Raw genomic sequence first — 26846 nt, forward strand, 5'->3', positions numbered from 1 at the left:
TCTGTTAATGTTTATCATCATGGTAGGAAAAACTCATTTTTACATTGACAGCCACATATGAAGTGCCAGGGTCCATATTTGTTCCAATAAAGAAACTTGATTTGAATCAGCACCCATGTTTAAAATCACCACTTAAGATACCATGCATTGGCCAAACTGTCTAAGTGATTGGGAAAGCAGATCATTGCACCTGCCTCTCTCAAGTATTTCTGAGAGCTGGTACTCCTTGCAATCCCCAGGGATGTGATACTTTTATATTACTGTTTTAACAGGAAGGGCTAATGGCTTCCATTTGGCCTTTATCGCAAGGTTATGAGGATTCTCCTCATTGTTGAGGATACTAGTAAAACCACCACAAGATGAATGTGAAGTTCCATCAGGCCTACCACGAAGTAGATTTGGATGAGAATCCTATTCATCTATTTCCCAAAACCCCCATTCTGACTTTTGGTTACAACGGTGTCCTTGGTTCCCATGACCTAGTTTAACTGCAAGCCAGTATCCAGTATTTCTGGGCTTTCTCTAATACACAGCTAATGGGTAAATGATGGTACAATGCCTTGGCAAAACTAGTAAGGCTCAGGACTAGCCTGATGGCACAACGGTTAAGTTGGAATGCTCCACGGGTTCAGATCCCAGGCAAGGACCTATGTACCACTTGTCAAGCCATGCTGCGGCAGGCATCCCACATATAAAATAGAAGATGTGCACAGATTAGCTCAGGGCCAAACTTCATCAGCAAAAATGAGGCTTGGTGGTGGATGTTAGCTCAGGGCTTATCTTCCTTAAAAAAACAAAAACAAAAACAAAAAGCAAATCAACACAAAAACCTAGTAAGGCTCATATACACAGATGGTTCTTGTTTTGGGTTTCTAGTATCTTCTTCAAAGGCTTCAGTTTCTACAAATTCTCTAGTGTCAAGCCTATGTTCACAAGATCCAGAGGTTTTTGGTAATATAATCAAGACAGTCTGTTGGAGAAGCAAAACTACTGGTGTGTATGCAAAAAATAAATCAATCCAGCCCAATCCATCTTCAAAATCCCTTCCTTGTAAAATTTACCAATATTTTGATAATGTAAATAAAATCCTGTTCTTCTGGGTGAAGATCACTCTTTCCTAGTCTAATTCATAATTCCTCACCTTGAGCCTTGCCAAGTTGAAATGCTGATTAATGGGAAATGAGAATTTAGTGTTATCCTGAGGCATACTTTCCTTATGCAAAGGGAAGCAACTTGAGAGCACTTCATAAGGCTTAGGGTTCTCAAAGGCCTCCAAAAAAATATTCATGCCAACTGTTGGGACCCTACTTATTTCATGAATAGTGTGCCTTCATGAGACCACAGTATGATTACAAATTTTAACTATTTTAATTCAGTAATCCTCCAAATTAACTTTGCATTTGGCTTCAGTAATCTCAGTCCTGCAGTTGTAAGCAATATAGTTAGTACTGGCATATAAAAATCCTGGGTCCTTCACCTTGAGGGCAAGAATTTCAACTTTATTAAATTTATCCTATCCCTAAATTATCCAAGGTGCCATTCTCTTCCATGGTTCTGACAGTCTTTGTCCATTTAAAATGGTCTATGGCAGAGTTAACCCAAGGGGCCCCAAAGCTTTCTTTCCATGGAACCAGATAACCACCATCACATCACACGGACTACTACTCACTTCTATCCCAGAACAGGAAAGGCATCTCACCACTCTCCAGCCCATCTCAACCTGCCAAGTTTCAAATTTTCAAGATCTGTTGCCCCAACACACTCCTGGTAACAATTTCTACTTGGTCAAAATTCTTCCAGATCCAAAAGTTGGAAAAACCAACTGACACTAGCTTAAAAAAAGTCTTTTTATTGGCAGGATAACATATGGCTTGCTTGGATTAGTTCAACTGCAAGCCAGCATCTTCTGGGATGCATCTATTAGGCATGGGTGCTTTCCAAAGGAGCTCTAGACCCTGGGCCAATTAGAGGGCTGGAAAATCTACTTCCTACTCCACTCTAAATCCAACAACAAAGAAGTGGGTCTTTGGCTAGGGCAGCTCACTCAGTGAAACCTGCACCAGATGCCCACTGTTCCCCTCCCCACCGCCTTGATGCTAGCCTACCCTTTCCCCTACAGCAAGGCAGCTATAAGAAGTACCATGTTCCTTCATATATACTTTCTAGCACTGCAAAACTTGGTTTCTCAGCCTTTTTTATCCCTTATAAACCACTTCAGGACCACATTCTAAAATGCAATTTGTACAACTACATGAGGTGCCAATTCTTATAGTGTCTATGCTCCATTATCAATGTTTTCAATCATCTGGTTACCCAGATTAGCATCCAAAGGGCACCATGATTAAGAGTACAGATTGTGGATCGAGACTGCGTGGGTTCCAACCCTGGCATGGCCATTTTAAAAGCTATTTGAGACCTAAGGTAAATTAGTCTGCATCATGATTGCTACAGACTAAATGAATTAATATATGCAAAGTGCTTTACAAACTACTTGGAACACACTAAACGATACCTAAGTAGTATTAAAAGCAGGCTAACAAAATTAAATTACCTGCCTATAGCATTTTCCTTAGAATTGGCCATGAAAGCAACCTAACTTCAGAGATACAACACTGAGAACATGCATTTCAGGCACCCTCACAGCAAATACGGAGACTAGTTACTTAATATAACACCATCCTCAAGTGGAGATGATCTCTCTGATACCTAGAGTTAGTCACTCAACGTATTTTCTAGGAATATACAATTTATCCATTAAAAAAAACAGCAAAGAATACATCTCAGTCCAAGGGATACTGCATGAAGGACTAAAAACTAAAAAAGAACTCTAATAAGTAACAATGTTACAACAAACAAAATCTTCTTTGTGAACTGAGATGTACCAGCCTTTTTACTCTTTTCATTTGCATTTATTTAAACAGTTCTCAAAACATTTGAGTGAAATTGGGGCTCCTTTGGTAAGCAAAGGACCTGAAAATAATATTTAAAAAATGAACAGGCAAAGTCTTCGGTTCATCCACAACACAGGTGTAGTGTTCCCTTTTCTTTTCCCGAACTCTGAAGCACCCAGTTTTTTCATAGAGTCTAAGAGCTAGAAGAACAAGAGTACATTTGTGGTGGAATGTATTGTCACTTGCTGATAACTAGTTGAAATACCATTACCCCCTTTGTAACAGCTTTAAGAAATAGCCTTTTGAAGGCATACATTGTGTAACTCTTTTTCTTATTCCTTGTGATATATAATACAGATTACATAAAGGCTGACAAATCCACATTTATATAAGCATTAAGCATTTGCTGTATTGAAAGATCTTTAGTTCTAATACTAGCAGTACAGAGTTACAAAGCATAATTTTTAACACTTAGTTGCAGGTATATTAAATATGTTATGTTTTATGGACTGGAGGAAAATGGGCATTTTTGTCTTGAAATTTACTACCGACAACCTAATCTGAACAGTTCTGCTAAGCACTGATATGTTAGAAAGAAAAGTAAAAATCAAACTTTATTGTTGCTTTTTGCCATTTGGTAGCATTTTACACACAGGCTTCGATCTTCAGAATACCCTGGATTCAGTAGAAAAACCTTTTAAATGAAGTTTTGTACAATAGAAACTTCTCAGCAGTCAAAATTTAGACTGTAAAAAAATACATGCAAAACATACTTTTCTGAAAACACTTAACTTTGAACAAAGCACCGAACTACACAAATGCAGAATGAAAACAGCATTTCAACTCCACCAAAAGTAGTCATCATAAAAGGTGTAAAAGTCACCTAACTTCACTAGGCACTGTTCACTTTTTAAACAGGAGACAATAAAAAATATTGTCCACAAACAATATCCCAACTCTAGGGCAAGTTTCAGAAAGTCTTCCACTTCATGCTTTAATAGCGACCTGGGAAGGAAAAAAAAAATATGCTTCACTACTGAGAGAAATGATTATCAAGCACATACTAATGTTGAGAATTTTAGACTGCTCTGCCATTAGGGAATTCCTATCTATCAGATTCTCTCCTGTGAAAATACAGGAAGACCTTAACATAAGGGTCCCACTAGAAATGAGAGACCAGTGTTAATAAACAAGAGAAAGAGCTGGAAAGTATAATAATCCAAGAGTTATGGTTTTTAGTCACTCAAATCTCTCCAAGCTGTACAAAAATTCCAAGGACAATAGTGACAAAATATACTACACACTTACTATTTTAATTAGCAACAAAGGTAAGATTCCAAGAGTTGTTTTTACACTTTCTTGAACCCTACACATAAAAATTGTGTGTGGGTGGGTAATAATAGAGATAAATTAGCTAGCTGAATCAACCCAGTGGCAATCCACACTGTTAAAATATATAAACAAAATCACATCAAGACAAAAACTTACGAGGCGAGTATGATCGAGATCTGGAACGTGATCTGTATCCTCCACGACTATAGTAAGGAGAAGGTGACCGCCTTCTGTAAACAAAAGGCAAGACAGTCTACGACTTCACAGATCACAATTAGCCCAAATACATAAAAGGTTATACATGATCCCTTTATCAGTTTCTAAAACCAGAAGACCCTCATTGACCTTCAAATTTGCATTAGTCATGGGATTTCAAGGTCTGTTTTAAGTCGTGAGAATGAAGCACAGTATCAGGTATTATGACCAGTACCAAATAAACTACCAGAGGTTGAACACTCCTTGCTATATTTGATCCATCGATAATTTGCTAATCCATTTTATATTCTAACATTAAGTACAATGTTAGAGAAGGAAAAAAGAATTCTTTTATCACTAAGTCCAACCACACACCAAGCAGAGAAAATGGATTTCACTAGTGCTAAAAGTAGTTTAGTTTTGTGTTAAAGACTGACTTGAACATTCACTTGCTTAATCTGAGAGGCTTATAAAAAGCTAACAAAGAAAATTTAAGAGTACAAGAAGATAGCTATCAAGAATAAAGACTTAAAAATACAGGTTCCCATCAATTTTCACTAAAGTACAAAATGGTACAACTAATTACCTAGTACAAGCCCAGTTAGTTTCTGTACACACAAAAAAAGCCATGTACACTGTCATTTGGCTTCAGTTAACGGTATTTTTACCAATTTCATGCAATCTAATTTTGTGCAATGCCACTTATAATTTAACTACCAAAATACTAGTAACTAAGTGTTTTTATTGTGAGCCATTCTATTACAGCAGTATTTTAAATACTCTCCTGGCATACCTGTAAATTTGATCTCTGTCTTGAGCAGCTCTCCATCCTCCTCCTCCCCCACCACCTCCTCTGTGAAGGCAGAAAGGCAACATACATTCATTTTTGTAAGCTTTAAAAATATACGATTCAGGCAGTAAAATCACAACTCCCAGAGCAGAAGTCAAAGCTGGTTTCTTGTAAGTTAAGTGATAAAGAGCTAACTGTGCCACCCTTTGCACAAACTGGCACAGAGCTCTCTATGACTAAAATGAGTATCATTAAGAAGAGAGAACACTTCTAAGAAAATGCTCAAGTGAATTAAAATAAAAATCAAACCTAAGACTTTGTTCTTCTCAGCCTCCACAAATCCCTCAAGTGGCGGTTAACACAAAAATGATTTGGGAAAAAAACTTTGTCAGTGACAAAATGTTGAACAAGAAAGTCAGGAGGACCCTTGAGGATTCACTTCCAGAGAAAGTGTTACGTTGACCATGAAACTGTCAACTTCTACAACTTCTTAAAACATTACCCAATAGTGTGCAAAAGGACATCCAAACCTCAACACTCCAAAATAAGGTATCAAGGGTAACTGCTGTGTTCAATACTTATTATGAGACAAATTATGTTTTAACAAGCAAGACAGGGCCTAAATTACTTGCTGCCTGGGAGGCCAGCCCTGTGGCCGAGTGGTTAAATTCCTGCGCTCTGCTTCAGCAGCCCAGGGTTTGGATCCTGGGTGCAGACATGGCACCACTCATTAGCCCATGTTGAGGCAGCGTCCCACATGCCACAGCTAGAAGGACCCACAACTAAAATGCACAACTATGCACTGGGGGGATTTGGGGAGAGAAAAAAAAATTACTTGCTGCTAAAATAAGAGAGACTTTTACTTCATTTTTATCTTTCCAAGTATTCTCAAAGAAATCTATTATTTTTTAAGTATCATGGGACCTTCCCTACCAAACCCCTAAAAATGCGATCAATTTTTTGGTAATAAAACTCTTAGCATTGTTATACTATTGTCCTTAAATAATTACTTCTGTGGACTCTTCCAAGAACCAGTTTCCCCTCCCCTCCAGTACATGATACATTAGATACCAAAAAATCGCTTTATAAATCAATGACTTTCAAAATACAGCTTATGAAACTTGCTTTGAAAATAAAGCGAACAAAAGGGAAAAAACTGAAATAGGACTATGATTTTATTTCCATTGTCATGCTTGAAAAGAGGGATTTCTACTGGTTTACGCTTGATGTTTAAAAAAGAAATATACATATTAAGTTAAATTAAAAAGACACATAACCTTAAAATCTGGTTTGAACTCTAGCTCTGGATTTCTTACTATGATTAACTCACCTGTATGATCTGCTATAATAGTCCCGATCATCATAGCCTCGATCATATCCTCTGTCGTAGTAATCCCGACGGCGTGAGCTGCCACTACGAATAATAATAATAATACATCTTTAGAAAATACCGAGTGGTTTTTCCTATCTTCCTAGACATGACTTTTACTGTCAGCAGCAGCAAAGGAATGCTATGTAGCATGGCTCATTTGGGTCTTAGGGGTAATATATAACCCACACAGCCACGCTCTATGAAAATGACTAGACAACTGCTTCAAGTGTAACCTCTTTATTTTCTTCTTCTGGGCAAAAATGGAGAGATCTATTAACAACTAATTATTAATTCATAGGCAGGCCTTTTCTGATACTGGAAAATGAGTATTATTCTCAATTGAATTCTCACTGATACTGGATAAATACTGCCCTTTCTCTCCCCTTGGTAACAATGTACATAAATATATATTAAAAATCTTTTAACTTGCTTTCAACTAAAAGCCAGTCAATTTGCTAATCACACGTGTTCCCTCTAGAGAAAAGGAAAATAAAATCATACATGAAGAATGTTGTTTTTAGAAGTGGGAAAATGTCCAGCCCATTAAAGAGAATATAGGGATCATTACAATTCTCTGCCCTATCTAAGAAAACGACATTTAAATTTAAAAATTAATCCAATTTAGAGCTTTTGGTCAATAACATACACACTTGTGAAAAACACAAAGGAGAGAAGTATCCTATCAGAATACAGTACAAAAACTGAAGAGTTGGTGTTTTCCACTCTGCTTAAGGAAATAAAAACCAGAAAATGCACTTGAGTCTGATTTATATAAACCTGATTTTACCTATAATGCTTAAGTTTCCATCACGGGAAAAATGGTCTAATCAGGAACATTTAATTATCCAGCAAAGCCAAACATATGGCATTTCTTTATGATAAAGTGGAATGTAACCAATTTAATGGTGTCAATCAAAATTTTTGGCACAAATAGAATGTTTCCATTGAATATAGTTTTAGCCCAGTTAAAAAAAAAAAAAAAGGAAAATTGATTTATACTGTGGCAGGATTAGATGAAATGCCAAAGATTTGCCCCAGTACATGTATTTCTTGGGGGAAGTGAACAAACTGAACTGTCAATTTTTTACCTTGAAAATAAACTTACTAGGTAGGTCTCCCCATGTAAATTCCTGGTGTAGGGGTATGTGGTCTTTTTGTTATAGAGAAATCAACTCTGATCCTACGTCCATCAAGCTCCATTCCATTGGCACGCTCTTTTGCCTTCAAAAGATATGTGAATTGTTATATGCAACCTGGACAATGCCACAAACTATCCAATAGCTACAAATACAGTCTGACTGGATGTTGCAGTTAGGTGCATTAAATTCTTTTAATGTTGGCCAGAACGTTATGGCCTACAACTTTTTAATAGGCAGTTCCTCCTATTAAATATTTATTTGTAAAAGCTAGCCATAAAAACTCAGAAAAGTTTATCTAAAAAGTCACAGTACCAATTTAACTCATGAGATACTTAATTATCATACGTAACTACAAATTTGACAGTGCTTCTGGTTCTAAAGCAGTGCACAGCTGACAAACTATGGCGCATGAGCTAAGAATCTAAATGGTTGGAAAAAAAATTCCTAAGATAACAATTACATGAAATTCAAATCTTCAGTGACCATACATGTTTTATTGGGACACAGCACTACTCACTAATTTACGGTTTATCACTGCTTTTGCATTACAATGTCAGAGTTGATAAGTTGTGACTGAGATCCTATGGCTCACAAAGCCCAAAATATTTACTGCCTAATTCTTTACAGTAAAGTTTATGGATCCCTGCTACAGAAACAAAAAGGTGGGATGAAGAAACTTAATTACACATAGTCCTTTCATCTAGAATATACACTAAGTGAAACAGTGTTCTCTTAAAAGCAAAAACCAAACAAAAAAAAAACCCATTCCAAAGACTTAGCAGTTTGTTGTCTATTTAAAGAAACCCCCAACATCTAAGTAAAATTTAAATATCTAATCCCAATTATGCTATTTTCTAGTTTGACTGTTTAAGCCTCAGAACACAGTTTCTGGCACTACTAATTCAGATACAAAATATGCTATTTTCCAGAAAGTTAACTGTGGTCCTGCAGCAAAAAAATCAGGGAAATCAGGCCTATACTGTTCGTAACCTTGGGCAAATCCTATTTATGTCTTTTGGCATCAACTATTACTAAAATGAAACAATGATATTTTAAAGCATCCCTTCAAATCTCTTAAATTCCATAATAAAGTCACCCACTATAATTACTTGCATTCAGCTTTCAATTCCTCCTTTAATAGATCAGGTTACTCTATTTTAACAGTAGTTTCTAAGTGTACTAATTCAAAAATTAGTCTAATTTTCATAAAGAACTATATAATTTTTATCAATATTGAAGGAATTGAACTCATTTCCTAACCAACATTGACCTCAGATGGTTTGTCAGTGTTTCCCAAGCTTTTACTTCCCTTGAAGATGACCTCAACTTCATCCTTATGCATCTAAAGCCCAAATTTCTTAAATGTGGCCCAGATTCACACTCTGAACTTTCAGTCTACATATTAAAAATCTTTACTTCCTAATTTCTGCCTAAAGTCAAATTAACATCTAAATAGGAAATCACTTTGTCAATATATACTCAAAAACCAGCTCCTTCTTCCAGATCGTAACTTCATCACTTTTTACATTCTAGAAAATAGCTTAATATAACCAGTGATTAACTATCTTAAATAAGAGTATTAATATTCATGTATTTTAGATTTTCTCCATCTAGATATATGTCACATCTAGAAACACTCAGGTATAAAGTGCTATGTTTGGATTTACTTGAAAATGTGTTGGGTGAGATGGCCTGTGGGGCAGACCACAAGTTGGTCAGTACCGAAGAGGGGTGACAGAATCACTTGCCCCAAGTCTTACTTCTCTCTTTTACTCTGTATATATTGAAAATATTCCATAACAAAAGGTTGAGAAAGTAGTTTAAAGTATTACTGACTTCAATATCTGTTCCCAGAAGAATACATTTCCTTTAACTCAAGGTACTTTCACACATCCCATTTACAATATGAAAGCAAAAACTGTCCTTATCCAAGTACTTGGAGTTCAGCAGAACTGGTCTTCTACAAAGGTACAGGTAGACTTTTACTTACTTCCTTGGCATCATCTACATTTTCAAAATATACAAAGGCAAATCCTCTTGAACGTCTAGACTGCTGGTCATATACAATAGACACATCAGCAATCGGGCCATATTTAGAGAACACTTCTCTTAGATCTCTTTCTGTAGTGTACAAGCTCAATCCAAATACTCCAAGACAACAGTTGGGATCAGGATTTGCCTAGAAACAGGAAAATGGATTGTAACCCTTAAAAAAAAATTGTCATTAATCAAAGTTAAAAAAAAAAAAAACCCATAAACAAACTAGCCAAAAGTATCACTAATAAAAGTAATTAACAGACTAAACACTACTTTAAAATTATCACATTACAACAAGTGCTATAAGAACGTTTAAGAGCGAGCAGTTGAGTCTGCAAAAGGAATAATTTCAACCTTAGAATTATCGGGGGTTGGGGGGCAGGCGTGATAGGGGCACAAACTCTTGAAAAGGCTTTTTTTGTGGGGGAGACTGGAAGGCAACTTGCCCAAGGAATTCACTTTTCGGGAATCTGAGTAATGTCCACACATTCACAATACGCATGCATAAAGATAATCAGAATAGCATCATGTCTGTAAGCCAGAGGAAAAAAAAGGTAAACTATTAAAATACTGAATTCTACCCTTACAATGAATGATGTGAATTGCCAAACATACAGAAGGGCAACACGTTCAGCTTGATTCTATTTTTCTTTTGTTTTTGCTGAGGAAGATTAGCCCTGAGCTAACAACTGTGACAATCTTCCTCCACTTTATATGTGGATTGCTGCCAGAGCATGGCTGACGAATGGTGTAGGTCCCACCCAGGATCAGAACCCGAAACCCGGGTCACTGAAGCAGAGCATGCCAAACTTAACCACTATGCCACAGGGTTGGCCCCTTGATTCTATTTTTATAGAAATATTATACATTAAGTTTTGATATATACACATAAATGAAGCTAAAGAAGATGTACCAAACCATTTTAACATGTATTAAGCAGCTTGCAATTTTAACAATAAAGAAAAATAATGAACCCACACATTGCTGACATTCCAGTTGTCAAAATGAATTTACCTAAAAGTTTCATTTACTTCACATATTCATTTACTACAAATTCCATGCTACTTTCAAAAATAAACACACAACAAAACCACTTGGATTATATAACGAAATCACAACATAAACAAACTAAATGCCCTATCATTGGGAACCTCTCATGGAAAATAAAAAAAGCCTTAATACCTAACAGAAACTTGCTTACAATTAAAATGGGAAAGTCAGGAGAACATTCTGTAAAAAGTATGTTAAGACAAACAGAAAACTTGAGTAACAGCATGAAATATATATATAACATGTTATACTATCTAAGGTACTAACGTAATAACAGTTATGCACAATGATTTTTTATTTAATGGGCTAAGTTACACCAATGTAACAGTATTCTGCTTGAATATTATAGCCCAAATGTAGACCATTACACAAGAGATACCTCTGAAAAAGAGAATAATGGCAACTCATGTATTCACTGCTAACACTCCACTGTCTAACAAAAAGTTTTAACTTCAAGAAAACAACAAAGAGAGGAAAGGAGGCTGGCCCCACGGCTAAGTGGTTAAGTTCACGTACTCTGCTTCAGTGGCCCAGGGTTTGCCAGTTCAGATCCTGGGCATGGACCTAGCATCACTCATGAAGCCATGCTGAGGTGGCATCCCACACAGAAGAACTAGAAAGACCTACAACTGAGATATACAACTATGTACTACTGGGGGGCTTCGGGGAGAAGATGTCGATGACGACTGGCAACAGATGTTAGCTCAGAGCAAATCTTAAAAGGAGAGGAATGTATTTTAAAGTGGCTTTAGATAGTTCAATGCTTCAAAAACATAGGATTTCTTTCATCTTACCCGATTCCCGACATGACGCCTTCGAGTAGACATGGGAGAATGACTGTGGCTATGCCGTCTTCGATAATCTCGACTGTAGGATCTGCTACGGGATCGTCTATGAGAGCGGGATCGAGATCGTGACCTTGTGTAATGCCTTCGAGAACTTCTTCTGGATCTAGACCTGCAAAACAAAGGCTTCAAGGTTATAACTCAACAACCAACAATAAGACATGGCTTTCAATTCTTTTAATACTCTATTGTATACTTAACTCCAAAAGATGGAACACAATCCAGGCATTTACTAACATGGTACCAATTAAGTGGGATCAATACCGTTCTTCTGTATCTAGTCATTTCAACTCTGCTAGGAAGAGTTCCAAAACCTCTACTACCTCTTCCAACATTTCTTAAAGTAGTTAAGAAAAGTCAGAGATTAAGATTAACACACGCAATCTTGCAAAAATCATAAAACATGCATTTCATGCTAGCTTGATTTATGCCTGCCTTTCCCCCTCAGAATACCACTCTCTATTTTTCTGCTTCTTTCATTACGCCCACCATTCACGGAAGATAAAAGCACCGTCACAGTAGTTTTCTCCAGCAATGTTGTAAAAAAAAATCAACCAGTTGCTCTTAACTAGAGTGCTCATATGAATTGTCATCTAAACCAGGTAGAAGTCGTTGTAACAGAGAAAAGGGGTGCTGTTAATTATGCCTGCCAACAGGCATAAACTGGGGCTGTCCTGGACTTAACCATGACATAGAGCCCACTCTTAACCAACATTAAAAAAAAAAAGTGCATTGTCGTAAGATATTATTTTTGTTTTATACATACATGTATAAAATACTAGACTATACCTTCTGACCAAGAATTTCAATTACTGAAAGCCAATATTCTGCAGTACATTTCCCATACTAATAAGCAGTTTACTTAAACTCACAGTGAATCCTCACAACAATTCTGAAGAACTGGTACTACTACTAACTCTCCTTTTATAGATAAGAAAGCTAAGGTGGAAAAAGGTTAAGTAATCTGCCCAAGCCAGAAAAAAACAGAGATAAGATTTGAACCCTAACTCAAAAAGCCCAGGCTCTTAACCACTTAAGTCTTCCGTCTCCCAGAACTTATGATTAAGTTCATTTCTAGGACCAATATTAAATAGGCCAACAAATGATCTAATCCTCTCTGTCTTCCTAGTTTACAAAGCACACACCAATTTCAAAGCTAAGAGTAACAGAAGAAAATCCCAAGACAGTCTTTCTTACCTAGATTCAGATCTGGACCTGGACTTTGATCTGGAACGCCTGGAATCTTCCTTGGAGCGAGACCTTGCAGGGGTATGCCTTGCAGATTTCCCAGATCCATGAGCACTTCCACTTCTGGAAGCAGAACGGGATTCCTACACGTAGATGTCAAAAGTTTAATTTGTATACTTTCTGGGCAACTTTAAAAACAAATAAGCTGCTGTGAGGTAAATGGTGAGGGAAAGCAATCCCCTTCCAAGATAAGAAAACAGGTAAGGGCAGAACTGAATATACCTGGTATACTAGTTACATTGCTCCAACTGACACAAGTCAATTAACTTGAACTGCCACCATTTTTGGTGCAGGCTTAAGAGTTAACTGACCCCACTCTCTTCAGAAAGGGGTGCCAAAGCCAAGCAGTTAAGGGAACTGTCCAAGGATTGTGTTTAGGGAAAGTTACTCCATAAAGACTAGGGTCAAAAAGAACCTTATTAACTATGACACCTGTACTTTACGCCTATTTCAATCAAGTTGCCATCAATAAACAAAATCCTATGAAATCCATAAAACTTACTTCAAAAATGCTTTTTTCCACAAGACCTCAACTTTCCCAGTCATATTTATTGTTGAATGGGAAAAGATACAAGGATGATCTGTTTAATGTCCCAGAGAAAGGTAGATACCCAGTGGAAAGCAAGGACCAGCTTGAAAGACACTAAACCCTCTAAGACCCTGTGTTTCCATCTAACCATGGGGGGAGACCTGTGAAATTCTCAAAGCAACCAGATGGAGGTAGAGCACAAAGGCAGTGAACTGTGCAGAGGTAAGAGTAGAGAGAGTACCAGAGATCTACAGCTTTCTCAGCTACATGGAGATGAGTCAGCGCAAACTGATAGGAAACGGGAAATAAGGCAAGCTAGAAAAAGTATGTAAAGGACATATTAAAACCAGAACAGATCAAATCAGGGGCTCCTAATCTAGACTCAAGAGGGAGGTAGTTCAGGAACTGTATGCAAAAACAAGTCTAGGTATATAGTATATACCCATAGCTTTCCCAATCAAAGCCGGGACGAGCTAGTAGGCAAGTGGCACAAAAAGGAAGACCTCTAAAGAAACTAACAAGGGAATGAATATACAGGACAACTAGATCCTTGATAAACCAAAGGCACACACATGTAGTAAGTAATGGAACAAGGGAAACGTTCTGCCAAGGCACCAAAACAGAAACAGTGGGGAGAGAGGAAAAAGCAGAGAGAAAGGCAAGGGGGGGTGGGGAGGGAAGAGAATCCAGTCAGTCTGATAGCTAACGTATTATTAGCAAGCAAAACAAACTTTATTTCAGGTTAACTACCTTAGGCAAATTAAAAGGCATAAGGTCCAGTGAGTCCTTCCACCCAAGACAGAACAGAAATGGCCAGACTCAAAAGGAACCAACATTACAAGTTCCCTCTAAGGGTAAGAATCAATGTTGAAGCTGCTGGATAAAACCTACCACTAGAGACCTCCCTCTGTGGTAGACCTTCAGAATAGTGAGGCTATCCTTGAAAGGACAGAAAACAGAAAATTATTTTAAATTACAGCCTGAAACATTTTAGATTATGTTCTGTGATTTACAGCATAGTAGATAAAATTTGGAAGATCCTTCTATGATGCTCAGGGAAAAAATGAGTAACTCAGCTGATAAAATGAGTTGGGGTCTCTAGGCCCAAAACAACTCTAGAAAGTTCCAATAAGATTTAGAAGTCATTAGAAGACATGGTGTGAAGTAACATGAAATGTGACACCCTCCTCTCATTCCCCTCATGAATGAGTGTAAAGAGATTCAAAGAAAAAGATGGTACTCTTTATTATCGTAAGAATATCTACTTTTAACCAAAGACTGGTTAAAAGATATACTATGGCTTTGAAGACCCCAATTAACAATCCCTTGGCTTTCTGTGGCAAATACTCTAAACACTGAGACATTTAAAAGCACAGTTCACCTCCCTTCTCTCTCAGGACAAAGAAGTTGTTCTAAAAACTGGGGGTGTAGTTTCTGTCATCTTTACCACAGGCAAAAGCTAATCTAGAAGACAAAATAGAAATAGGGACTCCAAAATTACAAATGCCTTTATCACAATAATGCTAACAACATTACTCGATGGAATGATGGTAAGCTTTAATAGGAACCAAAGAAAACAATTTGCTCTCAAAGGGAGAGCAGAATATGAGTTCCTCACACTACAAGTTAAAAGATTACCAATAAAGTAATTGTAGTTAACAGAAATCAGTCAGCCTAGGGATCTGAGTATTAAAAAAAGTCAACAAAGATCCCCTTTTAAGCCACCTGCTTCATTAAACAGAAAAGCCTTATTCCAAATTAAGATGCTTTAGCAGTCTACCCACTAAGATGTAAGAGAGAGTACTTCTAGCCTAGGACATAGGCCTCAATGAGGTTTTCCCATGAAATTCTAGCAGAACAAGCATCAAAGATACAATATCTGTGAAATTATCATAAGACTTCTCAGTCAGCCTGTAAAACTAACTAGCTGTATGAAGATATATTTCATGAGGAATGAAAGACCAGGAATAGGGGAAACACCAGAATGCAAAGAGTTTTTCCCTTCAATGCTGACAGTCTAGCACTTAAACAATGCCTCCACCTCCTACCTTTCTTGTCAGGGATATTCTTAAAGAAGTTAAACCCTTTTGCAGGTATGTTGGACGTTAAGTGGTCTGGAAATAGAAGCAAAGAAATTTAACCTGTCTAGAAGAAATGAGATCTAAGATTATTAGCCAAACCTAAAAGCATAAGATTAACTTTAAACCTTAACCCACAGGCAAATCTGTAATAAAAGGAAAAAGCCCCTACAAACAAGGAAAATTCAAAGTCCACTTGCAGGTTTGACAAAACTGTGTCAACACATCAAAACCCTATCAAAAGAAGCACTACTCTGGACATGAAAACCTCAAGGAAAAGGATCATAAACTTAAAGTTACCATGAATAAAATAAAGCCAAAAATTCCCTGAAAATTGCTCAAGGAATTAAAGTTCTTACAGAACGGCTCTTACTCATATACTAATATACAACCTACAAGAAACACAACAGAAAAAAACAAAACTCAGCCTGCCAATAAAATACCTTAATCTGCATATTCCTATTCTAAGAATGGTACTACCTTAGAAAAACTTTTTAGAAAGAGATGACAGAAATGGGAATTACCATCTACTTGCCAGGTTTCTCCTCTATTATTTTAAAAACTGGATGCACTAAATCAGATTTAGAGCAGTGGCTCTTAAACAGAGGTATGCAGAAAACCTACGTAGCGTTTTAAAAATACAGGTCACTATACTAGAGCTTATTTTAGTAGATCTGGAGTTGGGCGACTACATTTATTAAAAGCACCATACATGCTTGCGATGCCAGTTAAGTCTCACTGATTTGGTCAATTTCAGAAGCTTTCTGCTCACTACCTATCTGATTTTTCTTGGCAAAGGCATCTTCCTGGAACCTCTTCCTGTCCTCTCTGCCCCACCTTCCCCTGGCATTAGTGGGCCCTCCTGTAGCCTGAGTCTTACTGCATGCCCCAGGACAAGAGGCCTATCTCCCCTTACCTCTCCAATGCCAGGTGTGGGAGGAGGCACTGAGATGTTTTGGCCAAATGGAAAAAACACCCTGAATGGATGAGATGGTCCACTAGCATCAATGTTTATTTTTGCCTCACATCTATCTAGTCTGGGCCATATAATCAAATTTCAAACTCCTTTCTTCCCCTTACAGGGTTAACAGGTCTTTTTCTGTTTTGGGCCCCAAACACCTTTCAGGTCTTTTGTTAAAGAATTCATGGGTTTAAACACAAATATATCAACTATTAACATAATTTTTACCTCAGCTTTCTGCCTAATCTATAAATAATTCAGAAGGCAAAATTAACTATTATTTCCATGTTATTATTAATTGTACATGGCAAGAAATTTTACAAAGCGATAAGTGGGGCAAAACAAATGCTGGAAACTGTCTCCTATAAATGGGAATAATTTTCTCCTGCTTGCAAGATACAAATGTAAGTAATATTAAAAAGCACAAGCCTCACACTGACAGTGGGCCCTAAAACCTCAGAAAATGAATCCTTCTAGAAATCTCATTTAAACCACTTTTTCTAAAAGTTGTAAGATCTCACAACTCTCAGAAAAAGATTTTGTTAGGTTCTCTTCATTTCAGGAAAAAGCGAGACCCTTGGCTTTTCCAATAGGGTAAAGACAGCTACTTCTTTCTGGTTATTGTTTTGACACACGTACTTGTCTCAACTGAAAGTAACAACATCACACCAATCATCTGACTCTTCTATTCAGCTAAAACAAAACAAAACACACAGAAAAGGAAATGACAACTTTTGGGCTTATTTTCCTAGTAAGTGGTGGGAGTGGGTAACCAGAATAAAACTACTTCATAATCTATACCTCTCACATTGTTATAACAGCGAAGTGTTAACAGCACAAAACAAGAAAAGGAAATACAGCTGACTTTTGAATTAAGCACTCGCTAGTATTATCACTTGGAATCAGATATTTTGTTCACTTGTGCGACCCACCTTATTCTAAGGGAAGCCACTAATTTTTAGCAGTAACCCCAATCATTCAGGTAGAATAGGCATTAAACAGAAAAAAATTAAGAATCATCCTTATGAATTCAGCATACATGCATCTTAAAGTTAGGGCCTAAGTGGTCCTAGTGTTCCACTATTGCCATCCGGAAAGAAAATGTTTTCATAAACGCCAAAAGGAACTATCCTGTTCAATGCTTTGCTTGGATTTTGGGGGTTTGGTTCTATAACCATCCCAGAGACATTCTTTGGGAAAACTCTGACAAACTTAGTAAACATTCTACAATACATTGCTCGGGGTCACTGCATTTTGACAGTCCAGAGGAGTGGCACAGACCACCAGTTCCAACTCTGGAGGCACTCAGTCTCGTCCCAGGACCCGCAGAGCTAGACAAAAAAAACTAGAGGGGACAACATGAAGCCAACTGTTACCCATGCTGGAAAGCTCATTCCTGCCTGGCATTTGACTACAAAGGGTTATTTTTTTAAATTGCATTTCAATCATTTGACTAAAAAGTTAAAATTAGAATTACCTAATTTAAACGTTTCCCCTGGAAGGCACTTCTTTACCCTGTATATATGTTCTTCTATTAAACAAATAATGCATGCATGTTTAGCAAAATATACAGGGACACATAAACAGACTAGTAATTACTTAGCGTAGTGCTTTCTGATTCCAGATTACTTCTTATCTTAACTTCATTTTTATTTCTTTTCTTCATTCTTCCGTTTCAAATTCTGACTTCTTTCATCTTCCCCACTTCACACAAATTGCTCAATATTCTACAAGTGGGACTTCTGGTCTGATAATTAGCATGCATTCTTTCTTTTATTTTTTCAAATTTCAGCTTCACTTATTCCTGAGCTTCAAATACTCATTTATAAAACTTGTCAAATGACGACTTCCGCATTTTCCTTCTTCAACATTAACCTTAATAGAAAAAGAACAGGATGAAGAATATTTTAAAACTCCAGGATAAAATCCAGTGCCAAAACTGAAACTAGAAAAAAAAAAATCCCTTTTGTTGTTTTGGATTTAAAAAAAAACTAGAATACGCAGCTCAAAAAACTGACACTAGTTTCCGATTGGTTCTAAAATATATATTTAATCATTCTCACTTGTCTACTCCAAATAGATTTATCATGCTTAAGTTGAATGTGAAGTGCGCGACTGAACATTTACTGTTCATCTAACATATTAAAAACTCTAATTACATTTCACACTTCTTACTTATTGTATTCATCAACAGAAAATGTTAAGTGTCAAAAGCACATCTCTAGTCAAAAAGTGACACATTAATACAAAAGTGCAAGAAAGGAAAGCACGGACAATTCATTTGTACAATGATGACAAGGCTCAGGGTTGAAGAGGTTTACAAATTGTGACTTGTCTAGGTAAATTCTAGAAAGGTACTTAATGTCACACATTTTTGTACTGCATATTTAAACAGCTGTGTAGGAAGACAACGTCAGGGAATCTGACTATAGTGTTGGACTATAGTGTTCAACCCACCCCTAGAAAGCTGCTCTAGTGAGATTTTAAAATATGAATGGTCCCACTACTAAATTTAGAACTAAAACCACAAAAAGACAAAATCAAGTCAACCAACTGCTATATGCAAGTAGCTACGAAGGAAAGCAGAACAAATTTGAATCCAACAGTGTGTTTTCAAAGAATTTTTTTGGTAAATGTTTTCCCCTCAATGAACAAAGTACTGAAATCTTCTGCAGTCCAAAGGAGAAATCCTACTTTTAAAGGTGGCAATACTAGCAGAAAATTATAGCTCACCTCCTGAATTTATTAAAAACACTTGTCATTTAACAGATCAGTAATGTATAATAGTGTCTCTTGAACACCCTAAACAAAATAAATATTGCCCTCATAAAACATCCTAGTTTTCCTGGTTATTCTGCATTTCACCTTATGATCTTTCATTTCACTGTCAATAATTTCCTCTCTCAGCTTTATTTTCTTTCTGGAAAAAAAAAATTAAAGTTTCAAAAAAATAAAGGTTAAGTCTTTATCCTATCTGGGCATAAAGACGACCATGGCTATCATGGGAAGTATAGTGATGTCTTTTCTAAGAAAGTAAACAATTTTCTGTCTAGTTTTTCAAAGTCAATTATTGTTTACTTGATCCAGGAAAAAAGTCAAATGGCCTTTTATTTAAGGGACTCACAGTAATTGGTTTTCTTTCAATATCCATCACTAAAATGTAATGGGAAATGTTTGCTGGCAGCACAAATGTAATCGTGGAATCAGAATGCCCAAGCAGGTTTCCTCTTAGGGCCTCCTAAAGATTATGTACAAATACAGGGCTTAGATGCAGAAGATACTGGAATGGAGGCCAAAGCTCCAGATAGCGTAGCTTTTCAATATGGACCCTTTCCTGCTGTTATTTCATTACCTCTTCCCAACCTTCTTCCTTTTTTCATACTCAAACAACAAAAATATATTAGATAATTTAAGTATTAGCTTTATTTCAACTCATCTACAAAAGTCAAGTGGCCACTTTATAAAACCAGAAGACCAACTATCTGGCCAATGTTGTTATACACATTTCGTTAAGAGATCTTACTTATAAATAAACAGAAACTTGTCCCAGCAACATAATTTTTGTCAAAATGATTCTAGGGATTACAACGGGAATTTGTGTATCATTAAGAACACATGCAAACTTAAGTTGATTGACAGGGTACTATTTTAAAAATTGTGAGGGGACAAAGAAAAACTTGCTTACCCTGTTATAAAGGTCAATGCTGCTATTGATATAAGGACTATTCTATTTTTTTTCTGCAGCCAAACTCTACCAAAAGGTTGAGTGGACAGAAAAATCCTCAAAGACTGAGAATAGTCCCTGAGAAAAACCATCATCTGACATGCATAAATCAGTCGAAAGCCCATGCTTTTGAGAGATCCCTTGCAAAAACAGACTCTGTATTTAACATTCATAAGACATTCAGTACTTCCCAACAAAACCAAGTTTTAAGTATGCTTTTTACTTTTTCAGATGGCTACCGTTTAATCAAAGCACAAAAATCAATGCAAAAAAGGGGGCCTCATCCATGCTGTCATATTCGACCATCTATGTTAATAAAACTAACAAGCTGAAAATAACCTCCAAAACCCAATTCAAAGCAAAGATTTTTGGGAATCTGAAGACTAATTTGCTACAGTGATGCACTTTTTTGGGGGCTTGAAGCTTAAAAACAAGAGAGAACAATATCTAATTCTATGTGACCTACTCCCCAAAAAACTAAACTGGGTAAAACACTTAAAATTCTTAAATATCTATCACCATCCAATCACTGTACCTTGTAAGAAAATAATACAATTAAATGTAAAAACTGATCAACATAACAAGACAATGCTAAGGCTCAGAAGATGTACACAATTGTAGCTTTGTCCTTTTCTTGGGCAAAATGTAAACAACTATGAGTAGTATTAATATTTATCACGGGTTTTGCGTTTTATTGGAGATGAGGGGAAAAAGGTGTACAAGGTGAATTCCACTTAATACATCTCTCACCATCTGAATTCTTCTTCAGTCTTTTGACAAAACTTGCAGTACTTACCTTGTAATTTCAGTTTGAAAATGTCACCTTCTAGTTCCAATGTCCACAATATTAAAGCATTCTTAGTTAAAATCAAGAAAAATATTCTTCAACCTGGTTCTTCAAGAGACTCATACCTAACCAGACTCACAGTGAAACAAAACAATGCAAACTATTTCCTCCCACTTGACATTAATTCAATCCTTTATTAAAGGAATTTATTGTGATGGCTACAATTCTTTAGAAGACATAGCTGCAGATGTTTCAGTTTTGAAAATTAGTATTTACAGAGTTAGGGGCTACAAAGAACACAGAAAGACAACCCAAGATTAAGCAGAAGAGGAGAAAACTGCAGAAATCTGAAAGGCAGTTTGATGGGATGGCATCCAGATGCTATTCATATCTATAGAGAATAAGACTAAAGATAATATATCTATCTTGCAAACACATTACTTCTACAAAAAATAGCCAATATTCTATCAGAATACTTTCTTAAACTGATTGCTATCGTAATCTTGATAGTTTGATAGAAATTAAAACCATCTAGCTATACAACAGTGTTTCCTTAGTTTCTGGATTTTCTAGATAAAGACTCATTTGTAGAAGTTCAAGAAACCATTAGGAGGATACAGCATTAAACCAGGGCCAAGACCAAAGATACAAACCTCACATACCCTAAACACGATGAACATTACTGGGCCTTAAACATTTACTACCCGTCAATATTACATCTCTCAACTTGCTACCGACCCTTTTATCATGTCCTTATTCTTCCAGATTGTGACATAACTGCAAAGAGTGCCTCTTTTTGCAAAGGTGCTAGTCAACCTCTGCAAAAAAACGTTTGCAGGCAAGTTTTGGAAATTACTGGAAGAGACTCGAATTTGGAGACAAAAAATATTTAACTTTTGCATAGGTTTGCCCAGATCAGGAAAGTCAACTCTAATTACATAGATTTTAACTTAAATCAACTTAGGAAAAACCTCAGATAAAGGTAAAAAGTAGAGTCCACCAAAACTAAGTGTGACATGAACCACAAAAATTAAAGAATGCACCCTAGCTACGCGTTTAAAACGAGACAAGGGGATACACTGAACCACAGCTCTAAGGGTCAGTATATTCACCCAATAAGTAAATGTGAGAGACCAAACTGAGGATTATCGCACACACACCACCAGTCTGATCAGAAAAGGAACGACTTCTACGAGAGTGGGGAAAAAAACAGTTCTAGTTAGTTGGGGGGAAGTGTATGGGAGTGTCTGGATCAGAGGTTTAGACAAATGAGGGGGGAGATTGCAGCTGAACTGAAGAGATTTGTACTAGTGATAATAGTTACTGATTAAACTTGTATTACTGATTTATATTAACAGTTCTGAATGTTTGAGAGCCTAGAGTGGAATTAAAGTAATTTTTCAGGCTCCAAAGAAGTCAGTCATACCGAGGACGAGAACGTTCAAGATTATCCTGAATGCAACTTTTTCAGAGCTTTCGGGCACTTTCAAAAGGAAGTTTTTAGCCAATCAAATCCAACTGTTCTACCTAGCCCTTTTTATAGCATTACATTTAAACAATTCATTGAGCTTTATGGTTTTGCCAGGCATTTTTGGGATTCCAAACGTGTTTGATTTAGGTCTATTCTAACTACTTCAAGTTCCAAAGCACCAACTGGAAAGCAATCAACATACAGAAGAAATGCCAAACAAAACCTCCACTTCAAAGTTTAGAAATCTCTTCCAGGAAGTCAAGACTCTTACATAAGAAAAATAACCCAATTTCTACATGTAGCTTTATTTTGTAACTTTCTCTCCCATAATTTGCTGAGTATTCTATGTAAAAGAATAATGAAAAACACTAGGATGTATATTCTACTAGTGGAAAGGAAATACAACCAATTCAAAAATTTCTAATTAATGGGATGACGTCTCGAACTGTCTCAAAACAGGGCCTACTTCCTATAAATGTTTCCTCCTTTATGTAAACTATACTAACATTTTTCTTTAGGCATTTTTTTTTTATCTTCACAAGCACACCATCACAAGTAAGTTCACTCAGGTATATGCAACTGAAAGCTCCTCTACTCAGAAACCAGTCATTCTGTAATCCCTCAACAGTAGAAAAGTACCCAATAATTGTTTTAACAACTGAAGACTTAAAATCATTTGCTTTCCAAACCAAACACGGAGTAGTTACACCGTACACTCAACTGGCAGAAACGAGAAGCTAAAGCTTTAACAACTTGTGAGCCTTAACCCAAAGTTTCTTACCCCAAGAATTCAAAAATAATCGCACACACTAGTGACACTGGAATCAATCGTCTTAGAGGAAAAAAAAATAAGCCAATATTCATTTGAATGTATAAAAACGATGCCCGAGTAGTCCAAACCAAATTAGTCGGATTTCGCTCCGAAGTTACACAGTAAGTTCACTAACATACCAGAAACTGATAAGAAGCTTCTTTCTAAAAATATCGTCCTAATGAACCACCCAAAAAGTTTTGTATGAGTTTCCTATAAGGTATTTGAATAGCTTTGAAAAGCTTTATCTGACAATTACTACTAACATATTAAGGTAGCTCTACCAGAAACGGAAAATTTAACATGTAACCAACTGCAGAAACACCCTTTCTCCTATCAAGTTAAAAAATCAAGTTCTATGGTGCTTTCTATTACCTTTCTAACAAATTCTCCTTAACCTCCAAGTACGCAAGTTTCTGGCAAGCCTTGTATTTTTCCATCTTCATTAGGACTCACAGCCTGGCAACCAAACTTTACACCACGCTATTTAAATCAGAAACTCTCCTGTTCCTGCAATCTCATCAGCCCTCCCCTAACCCCATCTCTGGGAGAGACCAAAAAACTGTACAACAGAGGTTGTGGGTCATAGAATGCCTCAAAACAAAGGAAATAACGGCGCCATGAATTCTTGCCCGCCAATTTCTCCTACACGATCCCGTGGAGAAATATCTACTCCACAAAACAAGACAATCCCAGAAATCTCGTGGTCTAGTCTATTTGGATACTCTGATTACGATTTTTGGTTTGAAAGCCCTCTCGGTATTGGAAAAAAGCACTCGGTTTAGGCCGAACACAAAGCCCGCGCGCAATCCCCTCAAACTAACGGGCACAGGACTCCGTCTATCTCACGTCAGTTTCCCCATCCTAAAACAGGCCCCACGAACACCCACCTTTCGGTGCCCATAAAACCATCCTTCCTTAACCTAAGTAGTGGCCGGAAGCCCCTAAACGACGCCGCCTTTGTCCGTCCACCGCCGTGCAGCGCGGAACCTCGGAGGGCGGCCGGCGCCGACGCGCGGCTCCTCCGCCATTTTGTGCCCCTGGCAGCGCGCCCAGCCCGCCAGCCCAAGATGGCTGCGGGAGGCTTCACAGGAGAGCAACGGCGAAATAAGACGCCGCTCCCCACCCCCAACGCCGAGGGGACGCAGCGGCCATTTTTAATCCTTCCCTCCCCCCCATAACGGAAAAAACCGCCGACTCGGCTACGAAGTCACATAAACCCGCCGGTGGCCTTCTTCACGACTGAATACATTATCCTTAAGGGCTCTCTAACCCGACTCCCATCCTTCGCGGCCTCAGATTTCGGAGCCTAAATGGCCCCTCTCTCCCGGGCCGAGGCCGACAGGCCTGGAAAGAGATGCAGAAGCTGGGCCCACACAGCCGCCCCCTGCACCACCTCGACGTACCCGCTCGCCGTAGTTCTGCTCGCCGCTGTCGCTCATGACTCCCAGCTGCTGTCGCCGCTCGATGGGCTTCAACCGAAGCTGCCAACCTCCCGCGCCTTCTATATAGAGGCTCCGCCGCAGCCTCGCAGAACGAACTGAGTCCCGAGCCGCCGAGAGCCGAAGCGCTCCGCACCGCCTCCGCACGGGCTCTGAGTCTGCCGGACGTGACGCGGCGCTCCTTAACCCGGCTCCTCCCCCTCCCAGAACGCGCGCTTTCTTGGCTCCGCCCCTCCGCGCTCGCCTTTCCCTTTCCAGCAGTGGCGCGTTCTGAACCGGTCGTGACGTAAGCCCCGCCCCTCGCGCTGCCCTACCCCGGTCTACGGATCTCTATGAGGCGGGAAAGTAAGCGCGCCCGGTGGCCTCTGCGGTGGTCGCCGCGGGGCCCAGTGATGTCACCCGCCGCGCCTGAATCCCTTGTGGAAGGATTCAGGGAAACCGTCGTGACGGGGGGAAGGGAGGGAAGAGATGCCCTCCGTTTCTCCCATCCTTCGTTCCTTGCTTCCGCTTTATTAGTTTCTTTTTTTGTGCCTTCCTTCGGTTGGAGAGGGCGGATATCCGTATACGTACTGGGTTCCGTGCTTTACTTTGCGTTTATTTAGCTTCAGTTGTAGATCTTTCCTTCCTGAATAAACCTTCATTTGAGCACCTATTAATGCCAAAGCACTTTACCCGATCGAGATGCACTGAAATCAGACACAGTCTGTATTCTGAAGAAGTTAGTGGTCTAATTTAAAGGTAGAACCGTTAAACCCACATTTGCCAACTATGATATTAAGTGCCGGAGGCATGTACAACTATAGTGGTGTCGCAAGGAGGAAGATTAATTCTGCTGTCACCCAACAGCGTGTTATGGTGGAAACAGTCCAAACATGGAAGTCGAGACCTTACCCTTTGCACCGTTTCCCCGCCCATTATGGTACCGAACTAGAGACGTACTTTGATAGTTATGAAGGGCCGTTTGATTTTTTAAACACCTTTATAGAGTTATAATTCACATACCATGCAATACTCCCATTTAAAGTGTACAATTCAAATGGTTTTTAGTATATGGAATTGTGCAAGCGTCACCCTAATTTTAGAACAGTTTCATCACCCCAAAAAAGAAACCTATTCTCATTAATTACTCATTATCCATCTCCCTCGCCACTCTCCGCTGCAACCCTCCCAGCTCTAAGGACTCTCAAATCTACCTTGTCTCTCTAGTGTTGCCCATTCTGGACATTTCATATAAATGGAATCATAACATAAAGTCCTGTGTGATTAGCTTCTTTAACTTAGCTCACTGGTTTCGAGGTTGATCTGTGTTGCTGCATATATCAGTATTTCATTCCTTAATAATATTCCATTGTATAAATATATCATATTTTATTTATCCATTCATTAGTTGATAGCTTTTGGGTGGTTTCCACTTTTTAGCTCTTATGAACAATGCTGCTATGAACATTCATGTACAAAATTTTGTGTAAACATACATTTTCAATTCTTTTGGGAATATACCTAAGAGTGGAATTGCTGGGTTGTATGATAACTCTATGTTTAACTTTTTGAGGAACTACATTTTAACTATAGCCATCCTAGTGGGTGTGAAGTGGAATCTCATTGTAGCTTTGATTTTCATTTCCCTGATAAAGATGTAGAGCATCTTTTCATGTGTTTATTGGAGAAATGTCTCTTCTTTGGAGAACTGTCTGTTCAGATAACTTGCCCATTTTTTGATGGATTATTAATCTTTTTATTATTGAGTTGTAGGAATTAGCAGTTTGATTCTTGCTTGGTTTAAAATAATGGTCTGGAACAGCTTCAGTATTTAAGGTCTCTGAGACTCAGAGATTTGGTGATGACCTAAGGTGACAATTTGTCCTCTCTTTTTACATACTCTCCAGAACCAACCTCATTTGCTTTCATGGTGTCAGTCAGGGAACTATATGCTTACTGTTTCCAAATCTATATTTATTGCCTTAAACACCCTTCTCAGTTCCATGCTTACATACCAGTTGCCTACTGGAATATTTACCTGGATACTTCAGAGGCTTATAAATATTAACATGTCCAAAATTAAAATAATAATTTTAATAATCTACCCCTCCTCTGCCCTCTAAACTTCTCTGCTAAAACTTTCTTATCTCTTCTTATTATTATTT

At 37.9% G+C, this 26846-nt stretch overlaps 1 protein-coding gene across 8 annotated transcripts; it reads right to left on the minus strand.

Moving 5' to 3' along the window:
- Nucleotides 1-3477: 3477 nt before the first annotated feature.
- On the minus strand, nt 3478-25241 carry TRA2B (transformer 2 beta homolog). Of its 8 annotated transcripts, none has more exons than XM_008532353.2 (10): nt 24667-25239; nt 18067-18342; nt 12849-12982; nt 11601-11763; nt 9710-9898; nt 7686-7801; nt 6539-6622; nt 5212-5271; nt 4380-4453; nt 3478-3896 (listed from the first exon to the last, which is right to left on the minus strand). In XM_008532353.2, exons 4-10 carry the CDS (start codon nt 11631-11633, stop codon nt 3886-3888), a joined length of 567 nt encoding a protein of 188 aa, XP_008530575.1. In that variant the 5' UTR covers nt 11634-11763; nt 12849-12982; nt 18067-18342; nt 24667-25239; the 3' UTR covers nt 3478-3885. The 8 variants fall into 8 exon arrangements, with proteins under 8 accessions (XP_008530575.1, XP_070438582.1, XP_070438583.1 ...); XM_070582481.1 differs by having other exon boundaries at nt 17945-18342; nt 24667-24869; XM_070582482.1 differs by lacking the exon at nt 24667-25239 and adding an exon at nt 24151-24343.
- Between the last annotated feature and the right edge of the window lie 1605 nt (nt 25242-26846).

The sequence above is a fragment of the Equus przewalskii genome, chromosome 18 (genome assembly GCF_037783145.1).
Source record: "Equus przewalskii isolate Varuska chromosome 18, EquPr2, whole genome shotgun sequence".
Taxonomy (NCBI): Eukaryota; Metazoa; Chordata; class Mammalia; order Perissodactyla; family Equidae; genus Equus; species Equus przewalskii.